At 41.4% G+C, this 22,771-nt stretch overlaps 1 protein-coding gene across 2 annotated transcripts in view; it reads right to left on the bottom strand.

Moving 5' to 3' along the window:
- The window catches only part of MYL3 (myosin light chain 3), a 38,418-nt gene extending 27,233 nt beyond the window's left edge, over window positions 1–11,185 (bottom strand). Inside the window, exon 1 of one of the 2 annotated variants that reach the window (XM_074901063.1) lies at window positions 10,956–11,185. In XM_074901063.1, coding sequence (XP_074757164.1) covers window positions 10,956–11,078 — 123 coding nt within the window. In that variant the 5' untranslated portion in view covers window positions 11,079–11,185. The remainder of the gene's footprint in view (window positions 1–10,955) is intronic. The other variant, XM_074901062.1, reaches the window with a different exon arrangement.
- Window positions 11,186–22,771: the final 11,586 nt, after the last annotated feature.

Genomic DNA, 22,771 nt, shown 5'->3' with positions numbered 1-22,771 from the left:
GAGTGTGCTTTTAATAACTCCCTGCTCATCAAGGGGCAGATTGGAGAGAGGAAAAAGAAAAGGCAAGGCTGGAGGGACGATGGTGAAGCTGCAGGCCAGGCAGCTCTCGCTCGCTTCCCACCTACAGGCACACACCCCCATCGCACGAGATCTCCACACCGATATGTTGCTTGCTTGCCCATCTATAAATCAGAGAAAACCTACCCTTACGCACAACTAAAGACATGCAAACAAGCCTACAGAGGCCACATCCACACCACGTGCTGGAGAAACAGACAAACACGTTGGCTGAGATCTCAGAAGATAAATTTCCATGGCAGGACGTATTGCTGTAAGGGCTTTCTAGGTCAGGACCTGCTGCAGAGCCTCTTGAAAACCCCAGAAACTGTCAAAACAGGGCTTATTTGTTATTCTCTCATTCCCCCCCCCCCCCCATTCTTTTCAAAAAGTTGCAAAGTTTATTTGGTGACAAAGCAAAAATAAACAACCTCTTGTGTCCTAGTTTGCCTGAGACAATGACTGAAAAGAGAAAACGAACCGGGGAAAATAAGAAGTGCATTAAAATCACCCTGCTGAGAGCAGTGTAAACCCTTTCAAACCAACTCTTTATTTTGCTCAGTTCTTTGCTTTGCATGATTTCAGTGCTTGATGCAGAAGTGAAAAACAGGCTGGGAGATACTGCAGAGAGACAAGGGGTGTATGATAGCGCGGGACAGATAAAGATGTGAAACATGCAGAGGGGAAATGTAGTGGGAGATGAAAAATAAACCCTATCTGTGCTTGCAGAAAATCTTACTTTAGATCATTTCAAATGACTCAGTAAAGCTGGGCTACCCTTGGATGGGGTTTAACCAGTGCCACAGCCTTTTCTTCTGTATTAGGCAAATAAGGTTAATGGGTTTTAAGACCCACTAACAGAAATCTTCTCTTTTCCATGACAGACTAAGGAAAGCCACATTCAGAAAATCCCTCTGTGCTTCTGTCTCTCAGCAGTCCGGACACAGACTCAGAAAGCTGCACATTTTGCTTTAAATGCTCCAAGGCCTGAGGATTCAGTAATGCTACAACTCTGAGTTATTTCAAATAAAAAAGAACATATGAAAATTGACAGGTTTCCATCTCTCTACGTCCCTCAGACCAAGCTGAGCTGTTTACAGATTTGGTTTTGTACATCCCTGTGCCACAGACATCAGACATTGCAGCAAAGTTATTTTTTGGCAGCTGCATAACAAAGAGTTGGAAGAGGAAACTGTCTAGAAAAAAAAAAAAAAAAAAAAAAGGTTTTTAAAAATAATCATACTACTATGCGTTTTAGGGTTCCACTGAATAATTTCCAAATTTTCGGAGAAAAAGACATTTTAGTTAAGAATGAAAACAGGTTTGAGTTTGTGTTCTACTTGATGACAGTTTTAGTTGGAAATGAGGGAGAAAAATTGTTCCAGGTTGGTCAAAATATTCTCTTTTGCCCAAACTGCAGTAATTTCAACCATTAAAGATTTCTGGGTGGGGTTTTTTTGTTTGTTTGTTTGTTTTTGCTTGTTCGTTTTTTGTTTATATATATATATATATATATATATATATATATATAAGGAAAGAACCCTCCAAAATTAATGGTTGCTTCAGATAAAAAAAAAATCTAACCACGGAATTAATTCAAAATTTGAAACTGGTAATTTTCCTTACCCTTTTCAGATTTTTTTTGAAATCTCTTCACAAAATCTGTGTGTATTTGCAAAACATTCCCGTACCATCAAACTGCACTTTTCAAGTCTCCCCAAAAAGTACTTTTACGAGGAATGTCACCCAGCTCTGTGAACAAGAGAGATATACAAAGATAGCCAGACTTTCATTGGACTAGAAAATTCATCTGGAAAGTTTTTTTGATTTCCAGTACTATTTGGGTTTTGGCCCTAAGAATGAGTGGAATATACCACAAAGAAACCCTTTTGCTGTGTTTTAATGCATGCTTTCTTAACATCTTCATATTTCTTTGCCATTCCTCATCCTGGCCTGCACCTCTTAGGGATCACTGCTTTGGTGTTGCCCCAGCCATCCATCCCACATCCCTTCTTCTGATGAAACATTTCACTGGGTGAAGGCTACAGGTTGTTCCTTAATGTTGAAATACCCTCTACACTTTCAGTCACTGATTCATTTCTGTCAAGCAAGCTTCCAAATTCATGTCAACCTGGGGCCATCCCCTCCGAAGGAAGGGACAGGAGGGACAAAGGTGCTCTCTCCATTATTAAAAGCTGTTACACAATGGCCAGCCTGGCTGGGAACATCCTGTGCTTCCAGGCTGACATGGATTGTGATAAATAAAGGAGAGAATAAAGGATCAGAGCTTCCTTCAGAAGCGTGCTATGGCATCATGGCATTTTAATTATGCTTTTCTCTAGGGTCCATCCAGAAGAACTGAAGTAAATTGTTAATGGGGCATTATAAGTTTGACCATCATCTGATTTTTATGTATAAGGCAGCACGTCTCAGCCACTGACTCCTGAGAAATACCTGTGGTAGCTGCATACAACAGCCTCGACGGATGGGAGCCTTTGGAGAGGGAACAGAGACTGCTGACAGCCCTGACAGCATCCTCCATCTTAGCTCCCCTCTCTGTGCACACTTGTGTGTGAGTAAATCGTGAAACATCGGACCTCTGCACCCTCCACTACACAGATGGCATGAGACAGGATGGGAGAAAGCACCATTTATAACTGGAAAGTGCTATGCTGCAGACTTTAGCTCTCACGAATTTGCAGGATGGTCCTTTTCCAGCTCCCTCTCAAAGCCATTGCTGCCCACCATGACCTGAAATCCTCAAGTTTTTCCTAGGAAGGACGATAGACTACTGAATTAGGATTCCCCCTCAGCTTCATGGGGGTGATGGATGCAGGATTTTCTTTCAGACACGGTAGAGATTGCTCAGGTTTGGGATCCTGCAGATCTATTCCCCTCCATGGTCAGCCCAGAGCCAGGATTTTGGAGTAGGTCCATCACTTCTTTTAGAGCAGGGCTTTAGGCAGAAGAGTTAACATTCAGCAGCCAATAACCATACTGTGAAAAAGTCCCCACACTGGTAGAAATCCAAACCAGTGGATCTATACAGCATCGTACAAACCAGATAGTTTTACTGGCTTGAATCCAAGCACAGTCCAGGTCTGGCAGTGTTCTACTGGTGAGCACCAAGTATTTGCAGTTCTCATTATCTGGAGAAAATAAAAAGAGCTGTCAGGGCTCTTCACTGCATCCAGATCATGGCTCAAGTGTGCCTATACTTCAGAGAGCCCTCTTCTCTACCACTGCTTTATTCAGTCTATCTTAGATGCTCATCTTTGGGTGAAATGAATGAACTTCTGAAAGCACCTGTTTCTATTTAGCAGCTGTAATGGGATCTTGAAGAGATGAGCTCAGTCTTGAATATCTAACTTGTAGATGCCTGAAATACAGCAGGTGAAGCCCAATTTTATCTTTCTTTTCAGTCATTGGGCCCAAAATGCTTTTCCCTAATCTTTGGGCTCAGTAGAGCTCACATGAGTAAAAATCTGCATATAAGATGTCCAATTAGATGATTAAACAGCCTTAAGCTCTTTAAAACAAGTACTCACCACACTCAGTGACATGAAATGCCAATAGATCATGCAGGAGCCTTTGGTCTTCTTCACTCATCCTCATATTTCTATTTAGTGTAGGCTGAGCAGGGCAGAGGACCCTGGATATTCTGATTATTCCAACTGAATGGAATTTCTCCCATTTTACTCTTTTATGGTTCTTCTCTTGTGCCCAACCCAAGAGTATGAGGGAACTTTGGTTTATTAGCATTCTAGTGCAAGAGGGCAGTGGGTCATACTGTTCATTAGTTGTGAAAACTTTGAATAAAGCAATCCAAACCTCCAGGGACTTTATGCATTTATCTGGGTAGTCCACTAAGAGCCTGTGCTTGAGATAGTAACTCCAATTTGTGCAGCCAAAGGTTTCACAGTGGAGCTGGTTTTTCTTCACTATAACCAGCTGAGATAGCCATCTCATCTAAGCTAAATATCTAGGTCCCTCCCCTAGAAGTCAGGCTGGACTTTTTCCGCTTTCAAATAAAGATACATCCCATACTAAGAAAGATATCTGGTATTTAAGACAGGTGGCATCTGAAATCTCTGGAGCTACAGGAGTTTGTCCCATTACTGTGCTGAAAAGGGAGTTCTTTCTATGCATCTGAAGATATTTTGCCAGTCAATGCAATTTCTGAGCACACACCTAAGAGGCATTTGTCGCTCACTAAATTAAAAATAAACCACAATCAGCTTACAGAAGTTCTCACACCTCGTCAGAGCACTGGTCCATAGCAGGAACAGTGATTCAGAGGTAAATCCCATAAAATGCAAAAGGAAAAATTTCCTACTGACTCCCACGAGTTTGCAATGGGATCTCTTTGCTAAACTTTCAGTTGTTTTTGCCTGGGGCCTCATCAAGACTCACTACTTAAATTTCTCTGTGCTTGAAAGGCTCAGGAAGAAGCCACTGAGAGAGAAAGAGGCCCAGCATGGGCTGGGTTTAGCCTGGCATGTGTCTGCCCACTTCAGAAACCTTCAAATATGTGAGCACAGGAGGGAAATTGCTCTCTAAAAGTATTTCTACTGAGATGGACTGTAGGCCAATAATAGTAACGGTGATGACCATGGGAATATGTAGCACCTGAAAGGAAGGAAACTAAGGGAAAAAATAGGTTGGAGAGAGAAAGATAAGAGGGTGTTGGGAGGTTGAATGCATATGGTGGCCACCTTCAGCTGTCTTGTTGCCTGATCTTGGAGGCTCAGGTAGACACGTGTAAAGTGTTCCCACATCATTCTCAGGGAAGGTTTGGCCAAACTCATGGAGATCTAGCATCCTGACAAGTTTCACAGTGGACAAAGACCTGCATCCCCTTACCCCACTGTGGGCAAAGACCTGCATCCCCTTACTCCACATCTTACTAAAGAAACATGATTTCTTCCGAACTGGATAAGATACTTGCACACCACATGGGATAGCCAGAAAGGCTTTCTTCTGTATCAGACAAGCAATTTGTATTTTGGATGCCTTTAGCATGTCCCAGCTCACTCAGAGACTCACACAAAGTGTCCTCACACTGAGTATTGTGCTGCCCTGTGTGGGCGGCTTGGGGACAGCTCCGTACCACCTTCTACCCCATGCACTGTTGACATAGAGCTGTGCTCTTCTGGTGTAAAGCAGGGGTCAAACAGATTGTTGAATAGGTTTGAAGAAACCTGCTTCTCTTTTCGCTGTAGCACAGAGAAGGTGTTCTTCAATATGCTGAGATTCCAATCACGCCCACACTGGGATGTCCTGACCTTAGCCCAGCAAATTACTTTTTCTGGCAAGAAAAGTCCCCCTCTTTCCTAAGAAACTTCTGTTGTATCATGCTTTCTGTGGGTTTATGTTGCAGATGACCTTATCCTCCTGTCACCAGCCAGCTACAAGGTCACCTGCTGTTGAGCATCTCACGCCAGAAGAGATGTGTGCCCATGAGTTCATAGTCTGGTTTCCTCACACATCCAGATAAAATACTACTTTTGCACACTCAGAATCTCTCTCGAGTGGGCCAGCATCTCAGCTTTCTTATTCATAAAGAAGCCTTTTCGCTTACAAAACCTTTCACCCCTGTACACTCCCCACCTCTTCTTACAGAGGTCGGGGATGCAGCTAAATTCCTCTCTCTGAATTAGAGATACAGTCAAAACCTCCCGTGTAGCTACAAAACTTCAAGAAATCAGGGCACACACCCCATGGCTACTGACTGCACACACAAACTCCTCAAAAACATGACCACAAAACCTCCGTCTCACACATGTACCTCTTCACACACAAAGGTGCTTCACCCTCTCTAGTACACACATGCATTCCTCCCATAAACTGGATTTCTTGAATGTAGCCACATGTTTAATAGAACACTTTTTTTCTCTCATGCACACTAATGCAACACATTTAACACCACCACCCCCAAAAAAAAAAAAAAAAAAAAAAATCCTTTTTATCCACAAAGTAACTCCTGGTTTTTTTCATTCCCCCATCTGAGCTGTTCTCACAGGTATGTCCACTATTAACTCATATACATTTCTCCCACATCCAAACTCACCTCAAAATAATAATTTCAGTCACTTCAGCCCCACAAAAAATTCTTCAGCAAGGCACCAAACACTGCTCTGACAATTCCACCTAGCAAGGCATTTGTTGTTGAATGGGTTTTTTCCCCCCATGAAAATCAATGCATGTCCCCCAAGAGACATTTGCTTCCCTTCCCCCAGACTGCAGCCACCTCGACCTCTACTCAGCCCCTCTGCACGCTGTAGTGGAGGCTCACGCATGCATCCCTGAACATCTGCATCCCTGCTATCGCACTGCAGCATGCTCCGTGCTTCAGAGATCCACAGGCAAGTCCAGCAGGATCTCATCTTTACTGGTGCTGCACGACGCCTGCTTATTTCTCTCATGTCTGATTCCATCCCTGATGCTCTTACATGTTTTCTTGCAGAAAAAAGGGAAGACGTTTTTATTTTTTAAGTATCCCTGCAGATGTTTAGAACGCTGCAGGGCTTTTCAGGGAACACAGAGTTCCCATGGCTTCAAGATCACAGTACTCCACAAAAATAAACAATGATTTTTTTATTTTTTTTTTCCCCCAGGCACCTGTATTACTGCTTGCTGCTACAATGAGCTTATCAAGTGACGACAAGGGAAAATGTGGTTATTAAGGATAACTTTATATAGTAAGCCATGTCCCTTCCACATCTTCACATAGGCCAGCTGTCTCTGCATGGCCTTTTTGCACCCAGGACTCACTGGAATTTGAGCAGACATCATCTCAGCTAATTTTAGCTGCTGAAATGTTGACTCCCAAATACCTGTTTCATCTCCCTCTATAAACAGCATCTCCCAAGGATGATTCAGTCCCTCCTAATATAGGTGTTTAGCATTACTGCAAGGGACTAAACTCTAGAGAGTTTGTCTCGGCTGATTATAGATTATCTGTATAAGATCGATGATGAGCCAATCCCATTTTCTGGGTCCATAACAATACCAATTTAATCCTGTTTTGTTTCAGCATTACTATTTTTCAGGAGAACAGAATATATTTCTGGCAAAATGTGCCCACTGCTAAAAGACAGAATTCAGGTAGGAATTAATCAGATATATGGAAAATTAGATATATTGCTGCAAAATCTTTTCAGGATGGGACCATTCTAGAGAAACACTTAAAAAAAGACTTCCTCATGGACTCAGTCAAACTGTTACAGAAAAATAAAGAAACAAAAAAACCCCAAACCCTCTTTTTCTGTAAGTTGCAAACAACATTTGATCAATCACTATCTATTTTGATAATTTCTAAGTATTAAGTCAAATCCTATACTCACATGTGTATGTAAGTAACATTAAAACTTTAGAATAACTGCATTTACTTGAGGGGAGGTATCTAACATTTAGGCCACTGTAACTGGCACCCAATAGACACCCAGTATAGACCACAACCATGAAACAGCAAGAGAAAGACGGTAAGAAAATCTAATATGATTCTGGAGTGCAAAATAAGGCTCTTAGACCATTATCATGACAGCAGACTATAATAGTCAGGAAAATTGAAACAAGAAGTACTTTACCACATAAATATTTTACTTTTGAGACTTTTTAGCGTAAAAAAAAAAAAAAAAAAAGTGTTTAAAAATTCCAAATACAAAATTGCACAATAAGGTTTGAAAATTAATATTGACAGTTTGAGACATTCCCATAAAAAGATGCATTTTGATAATTTTTAACATTTTGTTTTGATATGAGGTTGTTTTTCTCGCCTTTTTTTTTTTAAACTACTGATTGTCTTCTGCATGAAAACAAGATCCAGTTTCATCCTGGAATGCAGAAATGGGATGTTTGGAGAATTTCAAAACTCATTAAAGCATTTTTTTTAAATGTTGTACAATGATCTAGGGAGGTATTCTGATCTACACCAGATGGCCTGAGCTCCACCAGAGCTAGGTTTATGAAGCAGGAAGCAGTATCTTTGCCAGACCCAGCCCCTGTACACAAATAGTTTCAATTTTGACAAAAGCATTTTTTGATTAAAAACACTTAATTCAAAAATTCCCAGAAAACTTCTCTAGAGAATATCATCTCCCCTTTTGGAAAAAAAAGCAAACAAACAGACCCAAACATCTACCAGCACTTTGACTAGTCCAGTTTTCTATATAGCAGATAATGGAATAGTCTCTGCAAAGATTAAGAGATGTTATCACAGGAGTACTGGGTTTACTTATTTTTTAGAAACTTAAGACATGTTTTTTAGCACTTTAAAAAAACGTAAGAGTCCATAAGTGCAAACTGTGCTGGAGGGAATAAATAAGAATTTGCATAAAGAAGTGTGAGGTCAATAAACTCAAAAAAAAAAAAAAAAAAAAAAAAGCGCAGAAATTAGTTGGTTTCAAATCCTGTTTGGACTAAAATGTATTTGGTGATCCTGAATCTGTCTTGACTACAATGATGCATGAGAGAGGTATGAGAGGTACCAGTTAGGGATTTGTATTTCTAAATTACGACTCATCTCTCCACTGGATTTAGTTGCCCTTCATACCACAGTGTCACAGTATCCCAGCTGAACATTATCACAATGTCACAGTATCCTGGCTGAAGCTCTCCGTGCCCTCAGAGAGAAGTTATGGCAATTATCTCCTCCTCTTTTCACAGTGCAGGAATGTCAAGTACAGAGATGCTAGCAGGGAGCTGGATCCCACCACGTACCACTTGCCCAGGGTCATGGTGGAAGTTCTTCTCAGAGCCACAGCAATAACTCTGATGTCATTACCTTAAAAGCTAGCTCAAAACTGAATTCCTCGTAATTTGACTTTTTCTTGATATAGTTACAAATGATTTTTTTTTTTTCCCACCAGTATTTCAACAACAAGAATTGCAAGGTGTTTATGATTCAAGGTAAGACAAATGCACTTTCAGTACTCCCTCTGTTAGAAATCCCCAGATGCAAGAGTCATTCCCGTGTGCAAGAAATAAAAGGTTTCAGCAGCCCATGATTTACAAGCAAACCATGAGACCTGTTGTGGTGCACTCAGGAGGCATGCTGAAGTGACAGAGTAACATGTTCCCTGTCTCACATAGTTTCTGTGTTTCCCTGAGGGAGAAACTATATTTTTTAGCTAACAAGAGAGGATCCCTGAGACTTTCATCCCTCATCTCAGCTCCATGGATGGCAGTGGAACTCTGTCCGTTTTCTTCTTTGGCATTATCCAGTCTTGTCTCCTGTCCTCTGGTTCACCTTAAACACAGGTGATCACCACGACTCCCCTGTTGGTTTCTCAATTCCTTGTAAGAAACAGGAAAGAATCTCGCTGCTTTAAACTAATCCACAAAATAATGCTGGTTTATACCCAGCTGCTGGCTGGTCCAAATCCCCATAAGAAATTAACCTGTGAGATTATGCAAAGCTCTTTTTCCTGAGGGCAACACCTTTTCCCAAAGGACAATTCCCAAAGGACAATACCTTGAAAAGAAATCTTGCTATGTCTTGCAATGTCTACCTGTCATGAGGTACTTACTGTGCAAACACTATGGGAAAGATATTCCTAAAGATGCACGCAGGGGTCTCTGACATTGCAGAAGGAGCAAAGAGGAACTACTCATTTTTAGATCTTTGTTTGCTTATTGCAGTTTTATAAGTCAGGAGATCACTCTTTGACAGTCCATTTCATATTCATTTCCAATTCTATAAATTTCTTCTCCTTATCACTCTCTGAGAGAAATTTCTTTTGAAATAAAAGAGTCACTCTCAGATATCTGCTGAAGGGACGATTCCCATGAAAAAAGCATTTTGGAGGGAAGCAAGATCTCCAGCGTAATTTCACCTGAATTATCTACTTCACGGCTTTAAAACTCTGAGTGTTCCCTAAACATTGGCAGTTTCCTATCACTGGAGTAGTTCACTGAAAGGGCAATGTGATGCCAGTTAGACAGCTGAGGATTAGTGACCCCAAATTCTCTCAAAACTTACTTCTGAAATGACTTTGGAAATATAAGCTTGTCCTTACACATTTGAGCGAAACTTCAGCAAATGCTGCTGAGATCAGCAGTGACTCTTTCCAGCAGAGACTTCTCGAGGAGAAGGAGAAGGAGAAGGAGAAGGAGAAGGAGAAGGAGAAGGAGAAGGAGAAGGAGAAGGAGAAGGAGAAGGAGAAGGAGAAGGAGAAGGAGAAGGAGAAGGAGAAGGAAGTCTCATGCCCTTTGGAGGAATCCTTGGAGCAGAACCTGAAGGCAGCAAGTCATGCAGGAAATCTGGATTTTTGCCCAAGTTTCTCTCTGCCTTCCAACACACACACACATAAGCACACAGTTTCTTTGCCATTCAGTTGGGCTTTTTCTGGAAAACCACGGGAGCTGTCACTGGCTCACTTTAAGGAAGTCCCAATCTGGTGATGTCTACCTAAGTGATGCATTCCAGGCAGCGAGAAATGAATTCAATCCATTGTCCAAGCCCCCTCCAAGCCTGCAATCTAACCTTGGCCGTTGGTTAGTCAGTAGTCAGCCCCAAGTACAATCTAAACTTCCCACCATCTACCTCCAACATCGCCTGCAGAAGATCACTAAGTTTCCCACTGAGGTCAGGGAGTCTTGCATGCAATAAAATTTGCTATTTTAGGGATAAGACAGCACAAACAGGGCTGAACATCCTCAGATAAAATAAGATTCAGCTTTTAGTTTCTCTGTTTAGCAGACTCCCCCAGCGATTTTGCTCCCACTCTTACTCTACCTTTGGCAATTGCCTTTGCTGCTCACTTTCTGCTTAAAACCAAGAGCTGCTTTTGGAGAATGTCATCTCACAGCATTGAATACACCACCACCACCAAACCCACCATGAACCCAAGCCCCAACAGCCTGCTTTATCCCACGCCAGGTTAAAAGATACATACTTTGATAGAAGCTGGGTTAAATTCAACTTCTTTTTTGGGTTCTGGTTCTGCTGGTTTAGGTGCTGGTTTGGGTTCTTCCTTCTTAGGTTCGGCCTTCTTAGGTTCAGGCTTCTTTGGAGGCATGTTGGTTTGCTGGTGGGCTGCTTTAGAAAGGGAGAGAAGGAGACAGACAGACAGACAGGAAAGAGGTGGCTGCTGCAGAATAGATCACCAGCGCGCACAGGTCTTTATCCCTGTCCAGTCTCTCGAAGTCACACATTGTGTCACTCTCAGACCTGTCACATGCCAGAGCTTACAATAGGGCCAGTACTATAAAAGGACAGGACATTTACCGGGCTATTTTAGAGCCATCATATACGGCATTGTCATGAATTAGCACTTAAATGGAAAAAGAATTTGGGGGTTTTAGGACGGAGGCTGGCCCTGGGTCAAACATTTTTGGTGTGTGTGTACATGCGTGTACATGTATGTGTACAAGGGGGAGGTTGGCTTACGACGCAGGTCCCACTGATAGTTTTTTTCCTCCCCAAAGCCATGCTGACATTCCCCTTCCCATCTCACTTGCAGCACAGCGTCTCTCTTTCAGGCTGGATGGCACCCCTGTCCTTTGTTGTGCTGCGGTTCATTAAAAGACAAGCACAGTTTTATATTTAGATGTGAGGATAGAACTATATGGGAGGTTGACCATCAACTTGTCAGCTGGTGCAGGGGAGCATTCACGCCTCACATCACACACTGGTTGCTTCCTGGGAAGGTGCAAAGAACCGGTATTGCTTATAGCTGAATGCATCTAAGGAACAGGGAAACACACACACATACACACACGGTCTGGGGTAGTACTGAGTGTCTGTAAATACATCCTCATGGCTGAGATTTTCCAGACCATTTTAGGGTCTTGAATGTCAAATTCCTATTAAAATAACTAAGATAAGGGTATCCAACTGAAGCCTTTCTAATCCCAGCCTTACTTTGATTTAAATAACTCCCCTTCAAAGAAAAACAGAAATTTCTGTTTGAATTTACTTATGTCATTTTTCTAAATCAGGAAGTCAATCTCTGAGACATGGTCGCTTCCACATTGCCTAGATTAATTATTTTTCAAAAATAAAAACATCATCCCCTGTAACAAGACAACCCCCCACCAAATCACAATGTATTTGAAAAGGGGTTCTACACTGGCTTTTCAAATCAATATCAGTTGAACCATAAATGCTTGCTTTACTTACTCTTTCACCCTTATAATCTACCATTCAAACCCCTTTGAGACCTGCTTTTTCTGACACTGCTGCCAGCCTGACCCCTCAGTGCCTGCCTCTCTGCACTCATCAATCTTTGCTGGAAGAAAGTTTGTGCTTTATCCCGCCCAACAAATCACAGCACACCCATTACTGGCAGTACACAAGCAGCTTTGAAATGGGACGTGAATACTGCACAGAAAGCTGGCCACCTCAGTTAAGCTGCTATCTCCACCATGGCTTCAGCAAGTGAAAACTGTTGGGGTTCTGAATGCTACCTGAATGAGAGCCTGCTTTCTGATTCCATGTTTGAGGCAATGCCTCAGTATTTATTGCAGTAATAAATACATCGCTGCAATAACATGATTATCACAGTAATGGTAATTTGTGGGTTTTGGGTAATGGGAAGCAAATCTCATTCCTCTAATCAAAGAGGACGCTTTGAGAATGCTGTCTATGACCAAGCTGGTGAGGTGTTTTGGTGTTTCAGGGACAGCCTGGAGAGCTGCATTTTTCCATGCAGTGTGTCACCTTCCAGGAAACTCAATTCCAGTCAAAGCTGGTAGTAGAGAAAGGTTGTGTCTCCATGAGAAACTGTGCAGAGATCTGTCTACTTACTCTGACTAGACCACACTCTAGTCCTGCCAATAGTCTTCAGTTCACAAAAGCCACAAGACTCCCTCTGATGGAGCCCACCAGTCCCAACTGATGTTTGTGTGGTCATCTAGGGGAGAAATTTCTGACAGAAGCTTATCAACATATTGATCTACTCACTAAACCAGCACAGCCAGAGGAGAAGTTCAAATACCCTGAGGTAGAAAACTACATTTGGTCCATGGGTGATCAAGTGGAATTTGTATTGGAGATGCAATGGAGATGCAACAGAGATGCACTAGATGATCCCACCAGGCTGCTGTTGCAGAAGGGCCTCAGTCTTCCATAGGGTCTGTGCTGTAAGTTCCTATCTGCCAGTCCCATCCATGTCCCAGATCCCATAGGATATCAGAAATGGCTCTAGAAACACTTATGCTGGCAAATTAATCCCATCCCCTGTGAATTATTAAACTGCAGGACACCCACACAGTTCTGGAGAGGCTACTGTAGACAGAGGCATCTCAGATGACACTAGATACTTGCATTTAAGCAACTGAGAGAAGAAACACCTACAGCTGAAAGAGACGCATCATCCTCACACTGAATATATGGTCTAGATTTCTGTTGACTGTGATGGGAGCAGAGCCACATAGTTCACATAATGATATTTACATTGTAGACACTTAAATTCAGTGAGATTAACCCTACAAGGGCTGAACTCCATCTCCTGAGATCTTCAAATTGCAAAGCCCCAGACTAAAGGTTTTTCTGCAGGTTTCTATTTCTTGTTTGCCCATTTTCTGTCCAGCACAAGCAGGAATTAACTGTGGAAAGTGTCTGATGTACCCTGCTGATCAGAATAAATGATCCCTGCAAATCTTGCAAGCTGTAGATATTTCTGCCAAGAAATTACAGAAATCATGCATTGTTTTCATGCCCTGTAAAAAAGTTTTGCCGCACTGATTTCTGCACTGAAATGAGTCATGGCTGCCGAATTGTAAGAGCTTTCTATAAACCCAAAGAAATACTAGGGAGTAATTTCACCATGTTCCCCTACTACAGACTTCTCAATTAACATTGCAGGAGCCAGCACAGATCCAGGAAATTCTGGGTTCTGCTAATTCGAAGCAGCAAGACTGCAGTGTAAATTAGTGAGTGCTCTGAGAGCAGCCGTAACCATAAGACAGCGTTTGAGCAGGCACCAGCCTAAGCATGTAAGTGTGTTTTACCCAACATTTGAAAAAGCCACCAGGTCTTATTCCTGAACCGAAAACAGCACTGGAAAATATCAGGCAATTAAGATGCCAACAGCAGCTCAACAGCAGCTTGGAATCCTGTCACTTCCACCTCTGCAAGATAAGAAGAGACCATAATAACAAGGAGAGTCATATTTCACTTTCTCTTCCGAATTGCACAAATCAGTCATGGCTGTGGTGTTTTGGTGTTTGTTGGTGGTTGGGTGGGTTTTTGTGGTTTTTTTTTTTTTTTTTTTCTTTTTTTCTTTTTTCCCCTCAGCTGTTCTTTAATAAAAATACATTAGAGAAATAATAGCCAAGACAATCCAGAAAGGTGGCTGAAATCTCACTCGGTCTGATTCTCAGACAAAATTCAGTATATACCCTCATACACAGTTTATCTTAATAATATCAGTATATACTGTCAGTATATATCAGTATGTACTGTCACACATAGATTACCTCATTATTTTTAAAAAATATATTCATGATAAAGCATATTTGCAGTACAGCTGTCTTGACACAGTTCGCAGAAAAGATCCTTTGCCCTTCTGTCAAAATCAAAATGGTTTCAGTATCCAACTAATTTTTGTAAATTGTTCGTTCTGCTTGGAGAGGAGGCTTCTGACAATGCCAAAAAATCCTAGTTAAATGCTCCAGGATTCTATTCAGTCTCCTCCCTGTCTCTTCTTCTAGACCCGTGGCACATTCCCTTCTGACTTCTGTTTAGTTTATTTGCGTAGACCTATCGATGACCAAAATACTCAAACAGATCAGCCCTTTCTCACAGTTTCAGGTAGTTCTTCACTCTTTCGTCACAATGTAGTGTAGATGGCAGGCAATAGCCTCGTCTGTGTGATTATTGCATATAATCATGCTTATTTTTATTTAAATATAGAATGTCAAGGTAAAATTGGGAGGTACATTATGAGTTTTAAGTATCTGCAGGACTAGCTAACCACTGCTGGGTGCATGCCTTAGATCAATTCCACAGATTAAAGATACTCCAATGCCCTGTAAATCCTTCTGCAAACAGCCAAATCAGTGCAGCTGATCTTGCCCTAAATCCCCAATTCATCTCTTCCATGAGGATCCCTAGAGTGCCAGCAGCTTCAAAAAAAATCCTGACCAAACATTCCCCTTCCTATTAATGGGTTTTGAAGGGCAGGGGGTGGGGGGAGTGCTCTTTAATTTTTCAGTCAAGCTCACAACTGATGTTAGCAGCAGATCTCAGTGCCAAAAATCCTACAGTGCCTCAGTCCTGCATGAGAGGCTGGGCTAGCTATGAATTTTCTAAAATTCTATTAATCATTGGGGTATGATGTTTCTTCTGAGAGATGGACTGGGATCATCCATAGAAAACACTGCTCGTCAAGACATTTCCCACAGAAATAAAATGGATTTAAGAACCAGAATAATAGAATATAAGTGAAAACAAAGTATTCTTGCCATAATGTGAATCATTTAAATTTGGGAATACTGACACAGTGCCTTATGATTCTCTGGTCCTTGATAAGTCTGTCTGTCTAGTTTTATTAGAATCGTAGAACAGTCCAGGTTTGAAGGGACTTCAAATATCATCTGGTTCACCTTTTTGTAGGAAAGGGAGCCTAGATGAGATTGTCTGGCAATATTACTCCATTTACTGCAATTTGTCACACTCCCGCTCAGACCAAATAAAGGAGATTTTATAGAGAATAGGAATTGCCTCTTTCTGAGGAAAATGAAAAGCTGAGAGAAGTTAACCATTTTAATGAAATATTGTTGTGGGATATCTGAATTGAACTATTTGGGGCCAAACCATATCATTTTTCAGATATTTGACTTCTCAATAGAATAAAATCCCCCTCCCCAAGTACATTGGGGCTTGTTCCTGTTTAAAAAAAAAAAAAAAATAAAAATAAAAAATTATATTTGAATTTAAACTTTGATTCTCTCTTCAAAAACAACCATTGATGGAAACTCTCCAGACATCTTTAAATGAGAGGTTGAGAGCACGTCAAAGATGTTCCCTCTCCAACTAAAAGTGATTGTGCAACTACTTTTCCCTATAAGGAATGCTGTCCTTAGAGTTGTAAGATGGCCACAGCTTGAATGTCTTCCCCAGAGAACAGAGAAAAAGTAGGTTTAGAAGATTTGTAACCAGAAGATGATTCATTTTTCTACTTCTTCAGTCTCCAGCACAGCAGATGTCTTGTCAGCTGTTGGACAAAGAAAGCAAGATCCAAACCACGTCTTCTCATATGCTACTCAACCTCTGTACTTTAATATAACCAAGTTATAAACAGAAAGATATTTTCAAATGGCAGCGGCATTTCAAAGATAGTTAATGGAAAGAAAAAAAAAAAAAAGACAGGGAATTTCCAAGAAATCTCCATTTCTCTCCCTATTTTTTGGTCAACTATAGAGCTCATCAGTTTTTCCATCCATACCTTAACACCTAAGTGGTTAAAACCAGACAAGAAGATACTGGAAGGAAAAACAGAAGGAACTGTATCTGTATGGAGACAGAGGGATGGCGCGGCCTGACTGGGAGAGTGTTTATCTGATGGGACGCTGCTGTGAGCAAAGGTGGAGAAGGACAGAAATCAAAGTAAAAATAAGAATTTTCTCTGAGATTACTATTGCTGCTCCCAATATCCATAGGGTGAACTGTCTGACTAGTATTACCACTGCTCCATATAAGAACATCAGCTCAAAAGAAGAGCAAATGCCTGCCTTTGGACCAACTCTTCAGCTGCTATAAATCAGTGAGTTCCACTAACTTCAAGGGAACTATGTTGATTTATACCAGCTGTGGATATGGACCAGAATAGTAGATTGTCTGGCAGTAACCATCATTACTTTCTTACTATTGGGATCAGGAGAACACATGTTTGCTCTTCATTGGGGTGGGGGATAGGGAAGGGAAGGGAAGGGAAGGGAAGGGAAGGGAAGGGAAGGGAAGGGAAGGGAAGGGAAGGGAAGGGAAGGGAGAAGGAGAGGAGAGGAGAGGAGAGGAGAGGAGAGGAGAGGAGAGGAGAGGAGAGGAGAGGAGAGGAGAGGAGAGGAGAGGAGAGGAGAGGAGAGGAGAGGAGAGGAGAAAAGAAAAGAAAAGAAAAGAAAAGAAAAGAAAAGAAAAGAAAAGAAAAGAAAAGAAAAGAAAAGAAAAGAAAAGAAAAGAAAAGAAAAGAAAAGAAAAGAAAAGAAAAGAAAAGAAAAGAAAAGAAAAGAAAAGAAAAGAAAAGAAAAGAAAAGAAAAGAAAAGAAAAACATCTGTACAGAAAATGTAACACTGAAGCAGCAAAGCAGCACTGGTGATACAAAACTTGGTGGAAATGTGCTCTTGCTCTTGCTAAATGTGGGATTTAGTAGAAAATGAGTATATAATGGAGCCTGAGACAAGGTATGATGGGACGAGGAACAAAGATTAAATGCTTTCTGTGATACAGCCTTAGCAAATTTTCAAAGTCCTTCTGCAAAGGCAGTAAAAGTCTGCAAAAATCAACAGTATCTTTCCAGCGGTTGTTGAAAGGAAGAAATGTTAGATGTCAGTTAAAAAGCCTTATTAACAGCTATTTTACAGACTTCGTGATAGCCTATTTCTTTTAAGCATAGACATTTTCTTCAGAAAATCATCTATTTCCTATTAGAAACATTAGGGGACAGTGATGTCATTTAACTTCAGCATCGGTGAAAGGTCTAGCTTTGAGATCAGTGATCAGCTATGCCTTTTCTTTGTCAAAATGAAGAAACATTCCCCGATGGTAATTCTTTCCAACCATTGGTCTTTATAACAGGTCGGATGAATATCCTTCTAGACTTTTCTTTTGCTGTATATATTGGCAAATGATGTCCCAGCCATTCATATTGGAGGCTTAATTTTCAGATGCTTGAGGTGAGGAAATTCCACATTTCCATACTCATACAGCCCACTTCATCCTCACTAGAATATTTCTTTTTCAGGAAAGGAATAAAATAATGCATTCCTTTCTTTCCAAAAGGAGCATATCTACTCCTAGACTCCACCCAGCACAGGTTTCTATGTTGTTTGTTTTTTTGGTTTTTTTTTTTTTTTCTCTGGAACTCAACAGAGTCTGAGATCTCTTCTCATTTGAATACTTATGGGCTACAAGCAAGTCAGTTCGTGATCTTCTCAAGGACAAACTAAAATGACCAGCCTTAGTGACTGACAGGTTGACAACAGGTTACTACCTATAACCTGATCACCTTAGTAAGCAAGCAAATATTTTTTTACAGGGGGATCCTGCAGATCCCAGAGCAGATTCTAAGGCAAAGGTGGTAGCTGTATGCTGATTTATCCAGAAGTCCCCACTACCATCACCGTTCCATCATTACCTTGTGTTTTCGACTTGATAAAGCTCATTATAAGGTAATTGAGATACACACGGCTGATTTCAATGGGGCTGTGGCATTTTGCTCTCCTCCTTTTTGCTCCTCCTCTCTCCTTTTTTTTGGTGGTGGATGAGATCAGCAGACCATATGGTCCTTCAACTATTTTTACAGTCATTGACTGTCCCCACTTATACAGCAATGTGGCTGCTGTACATTTCAAAGCTGAACATTTCATGTTGTTACCAGAGACAGCTGCAGTGCAAGGGACAGGCAAAGGTGGATTACTTCCATCCTTCCTTCCAATCTGTGTTGTTCTCAGTGGTATTAACTGAAAAGCAGTTTCATGGACAGTAAATAACAGCTGCCCTCTGCTAGCGACCTGAAGGGAATTCACAGAGATCTAGATCTACACTAGGAAAATAACCCAAAACAGGTCAGTGATAGACACAGCAGAGAATAAAAAAAAAAAAAATAAAATCTGGATTCACAGCAAAGTATGAAAACAGGATATCTCAGGAGACTTCTCTAACCTGGACACAGGAGATAATTAATCATACAGCCTTCTTAATGGGATCATCTATAAAAAGTTGAACCTCTCTGCACATTCACATGCAAGAAAATATGTAGCATAAGCTCTTGCCACTTAAACCAATGTATCACACACTGAAGGGAATGTGGTAGGTATTTTGGGAAACATCTTCACTCAGACACATCATCAAACACTGACTTTTTTTGGTGGGTTTTTTTGGTTTTTTGGGGGTTTTTTTGTCCGTCCCAAAGTATATGAATCACAGTGGCAGATCAGATCTCCTAAAGAAAAGTTTCTTCTTAAGTCCTCCAAAAACTGAAGATTTCCAATCCCCTCCAGAGTCTGGGCACTGGGCACTGTTAAATACCTTTTATAATCAAGATTTTTGTCTTCAATCTCAAAAAAAAAATCTCTAATCAGAGCCTGCAAATGACTTTTTCCTTAATTGAAATCACCAAAAGGCAGCACATTAATGTGGAAGCCAAATCTCCCACACTGAATCTACAAGTCATCCTTCCCTCTTTCCTTCCTCCCCCTAAATACACATACTCATTTATATTATTGTCCATTCAGATTCCCTTTTAGGAACTAATAGATATACTTCCATAGAAACAGGGCAATTTATCACATTCTCTTGGACATCTGTCTTGCTTTCTTTTCAAAGGCATATATATCAAGCCACTTACCAGACAAGAAGCCTGGAAGGCTAATCAGGATGGTTAGTTATATGAAACGAGTTCCAGCCAAATAAAACTGTATTTCAAGCTGTGAAGCTGTGGTAACTGCTACAGTATTGCAACTTTGGGGTTAGCAAAAGTTCCAGACTGAGCATGAAACTCTCACTTTTATGTTCTGATGCTCTCAGAGTGATGCGTAAGAGACAGTCCTGAATTTTCCAGGGAGCTGTCTCCACTCAAGTTGTTACCAAAGCCAGAGTCCATCAGAGGAAGTCCCCAGGACATACACAACTACAGCATCAAACATAACTTTAAGCAGCTTAAGCTTGTTGTCTCCTGATGTGATGGGAGATGAAGGCAGAAAATCCACATCATGAGAAACAGCCTCCAACAAGTCAGACCTCTGTTGGAACTTTCTGTTCAACAACAAAAATAGATGTACCCAGCTTATCTCACTTCTGCTTCCTGGAGGCCTGTCATGGTTTGAGCCCAGAGGACAACTGAGCACCACACAGCCCCTTGCTCACTCCTTTCCCCCTCAGGAATGGGAAGGAGAAAAATACAACAAAAGCTTGGGAATCGAGATAAGGATAGGGGGGGATGATTCACTCATTATGGTCACAGGCAAAAGACAGACTTGTTAGGGGAAGAAAGGAACATGAATTTAATTGAAACACCACCACTTAACAGAGCAGGACAATGAGAAGCATTACCACATCCTAAAAACACTTTCCCCACACCCATCCCTTATTTCCCAGCTCAGCTTTGCTCTGGATTTCTCTACCTCCTCCCTCCAGTGGCACAGGCTTCAGGGGATGAGCGGTGCAGTCAGACCCTCACAGGTTGTTTCTTTGACCCGAGTCCTTCTCATGGGTCGCTGCTCCAGCGTGGGTCCCTCCTGCATGTTGCAGTACTCCCAGCACTGAACTACAATAGTGAGGGCTTCCCTCAGAATCCTGGCTTTCTTTGGGTGCAGACCTCTGCTCCAGCATGGGGTCCTCCACGGGCTGCTGGTCAACATCTTCTTCACCAGTGACCTCCCGGGGCAGCAGAAGGTTGGCCTGCCCTCTCACCATGGGCTGCAGGGAGATCTCTGCTCCAGCCCACCTCTCCCTCCTCCTCCTTCTTTCTTCTACTGACCTCAGTGTTTGCAGAGGTCTCCTTGCAACGGCTCCTCACAACTCCCTCTCCCCCTCCCGTGTTCCTCTTCTTAAATACGTTATTGCAGAGGATCAGCCACCATCAGTAAATGGCTCGGCCTTGGTCAGAGACAGGTTTGACTTGGAGCCAGAGGAGCTTTGAGAAACTTCTCACAGGGGCCACTGCTGTAGCCCCCTCCCCACCGCTACAAAAAACCCTGCCACACACACAAAAAACAACACAAAGCCAAATCCTACTTGGAGATGTGCACTGACTTCAAATAAACCATAAAGACTCATGATCTGGCCCTGTTAGTCATCTATCTATTCTTTTTTTGTTACCAGATATAGTGAAAATTCTGAGCCATAACCATAAAGGCAGCTTTTGCACTGATGGTCAGACTAATTTACACCTTGTTATCAGTTATTATTAACATTTAAGTCACAGGACTATATCGAGGTCCCAACAGAAACCATAATTCCAGTTTACTAGTTACAGACATGGAGAAAAAAAGACTTTTAAATTATGTAAAATATAGAAATAAAAAATATAAAAAAATAGAATATACATACAAGTGACAGGAGGAGGAAAAGTGAGTGGGGACTGTTATCCTATACCTTTTTCTTTGTGGTGGGAGGATTGATGATTTGATTACAGTCAAACAGAGAGTCTGTGACAGATTTAGGAAATAAATACATTTCTCATGATGTTTCCACATTTCTATATATCCTGGAAGCTAAATACAATTCCTGCAGAAGGGATGCAGTGGGTGCTATGGGAACATACTCATGAAACCTTGCACAGCAATGTTAATTAAATAATTTAATTTAATTAATAAATTAAATAATTTACTCAATGGTGATATGTTTGGGGGTTTTTTGTGGTTTTTTTTGTTTTGTTTTGTTTTGTTTTGTTTTGTTTTTTAAATAAGAAAAGGGGATATCAGAAGGGAACATGGAATCTTTTACTGTGATGTCACAGGCATAACATTAATGTCACTTCCCAAAATACTCATCTTCCTTTTTCATGCGGTGACATTTCTGGCCTGATTGTGAAAACCAGCCACCCCTGTGAAGGGCTGTAACCCAATCTGAATCAGCAGCTTGGGAACAATAGTCACATAGAGTCGGCTGGGAGAGGAACGCCAGGAAAGTCCTAGACTGAAGGGCTCAAGGGCTAGGTCCATTCTGCTCTCTTGAAACCCTGGGGACCCTCCGCCAGGCCCTGATTATCTGAAAAAGCCGCGGAGGTGTGAAAAGAAAGCTTAGCTCCAGCAGCCGAGTTAGCACTCAATTATGTGCAAAGCACATGGAGATCCTGATCTGCCCATGAATTAGTTTGTGATATACAGACACAATTCAGTCCACAAACAGGGAATATGATCTCATGCTAACCCCTCAGCATCCATACCCAGGACTTGCCCTAGTTACTTCTAGTTACATTTCTCTGCCTTACTTATCCTCTTATTTCTTATCTCTTAGTTGATCACCTGGCACATTTCTGAAGGAGCTTGAGATGTTTTTTTAAAAAGGTGTCCACCAAACACATAATTTTGGTCTTGGCATCCAATTGAACTTTCATTGCTCTTCAAAAATTACACTTTTCCCCCGTTTTGTTGTTGCACTCTTCCCTCTCCTTCGCCTAGCTTTTTAGTCGTGCCACAAGAGATTTCCCACACACAGACTGAAGAAGCTGGAATAAGAGTTGGACCGATATCTAATGACTGAAGACTTCACGAGCTCTATGATTGGGTGGCCGATCCACTGCTAACATTCACTGAACCTCATTTGAGACAAGAGAGGCACAGATTTTGGGACCTGGAAAGCTGTTTGTCATGAGTCAGTTCTATTTACTGTGCATTTTTCACTGGCAAGGCCAGTGCATATCACTGACTCTCAAGTGTTACTTCAAACTGGAGCTTTTTCCTTTGACATTGTGCTCAGTTGATGATGGAAAGGGCTAATGATGGATATCCTTTCACATGAAGAATACATCTACAAGACTCTTTTCCCCTTTTCACTATTTTCCTCATACTCTTGTTGAAAATGGCTTGAGTATGTTGACCTACAAA

This window comes from Athene noctua, chromosome 2 (genome assembly GCF_965140245.1).
Source record: "Athene noctua chromosome 2, bAthNoc1.hap1.1, whole genome shotgun sequence".
Classification (NCBI taxonomy): Eukaryota; Metazoa; Chordata; class Aves; order Strigiformes; family Strigidae; genus Athene; species Athene noctua.
Note: the sequence above shows the minus strand (reverse complement) of the source record. Positions and strands in the feature narration are given on the sequence as shown.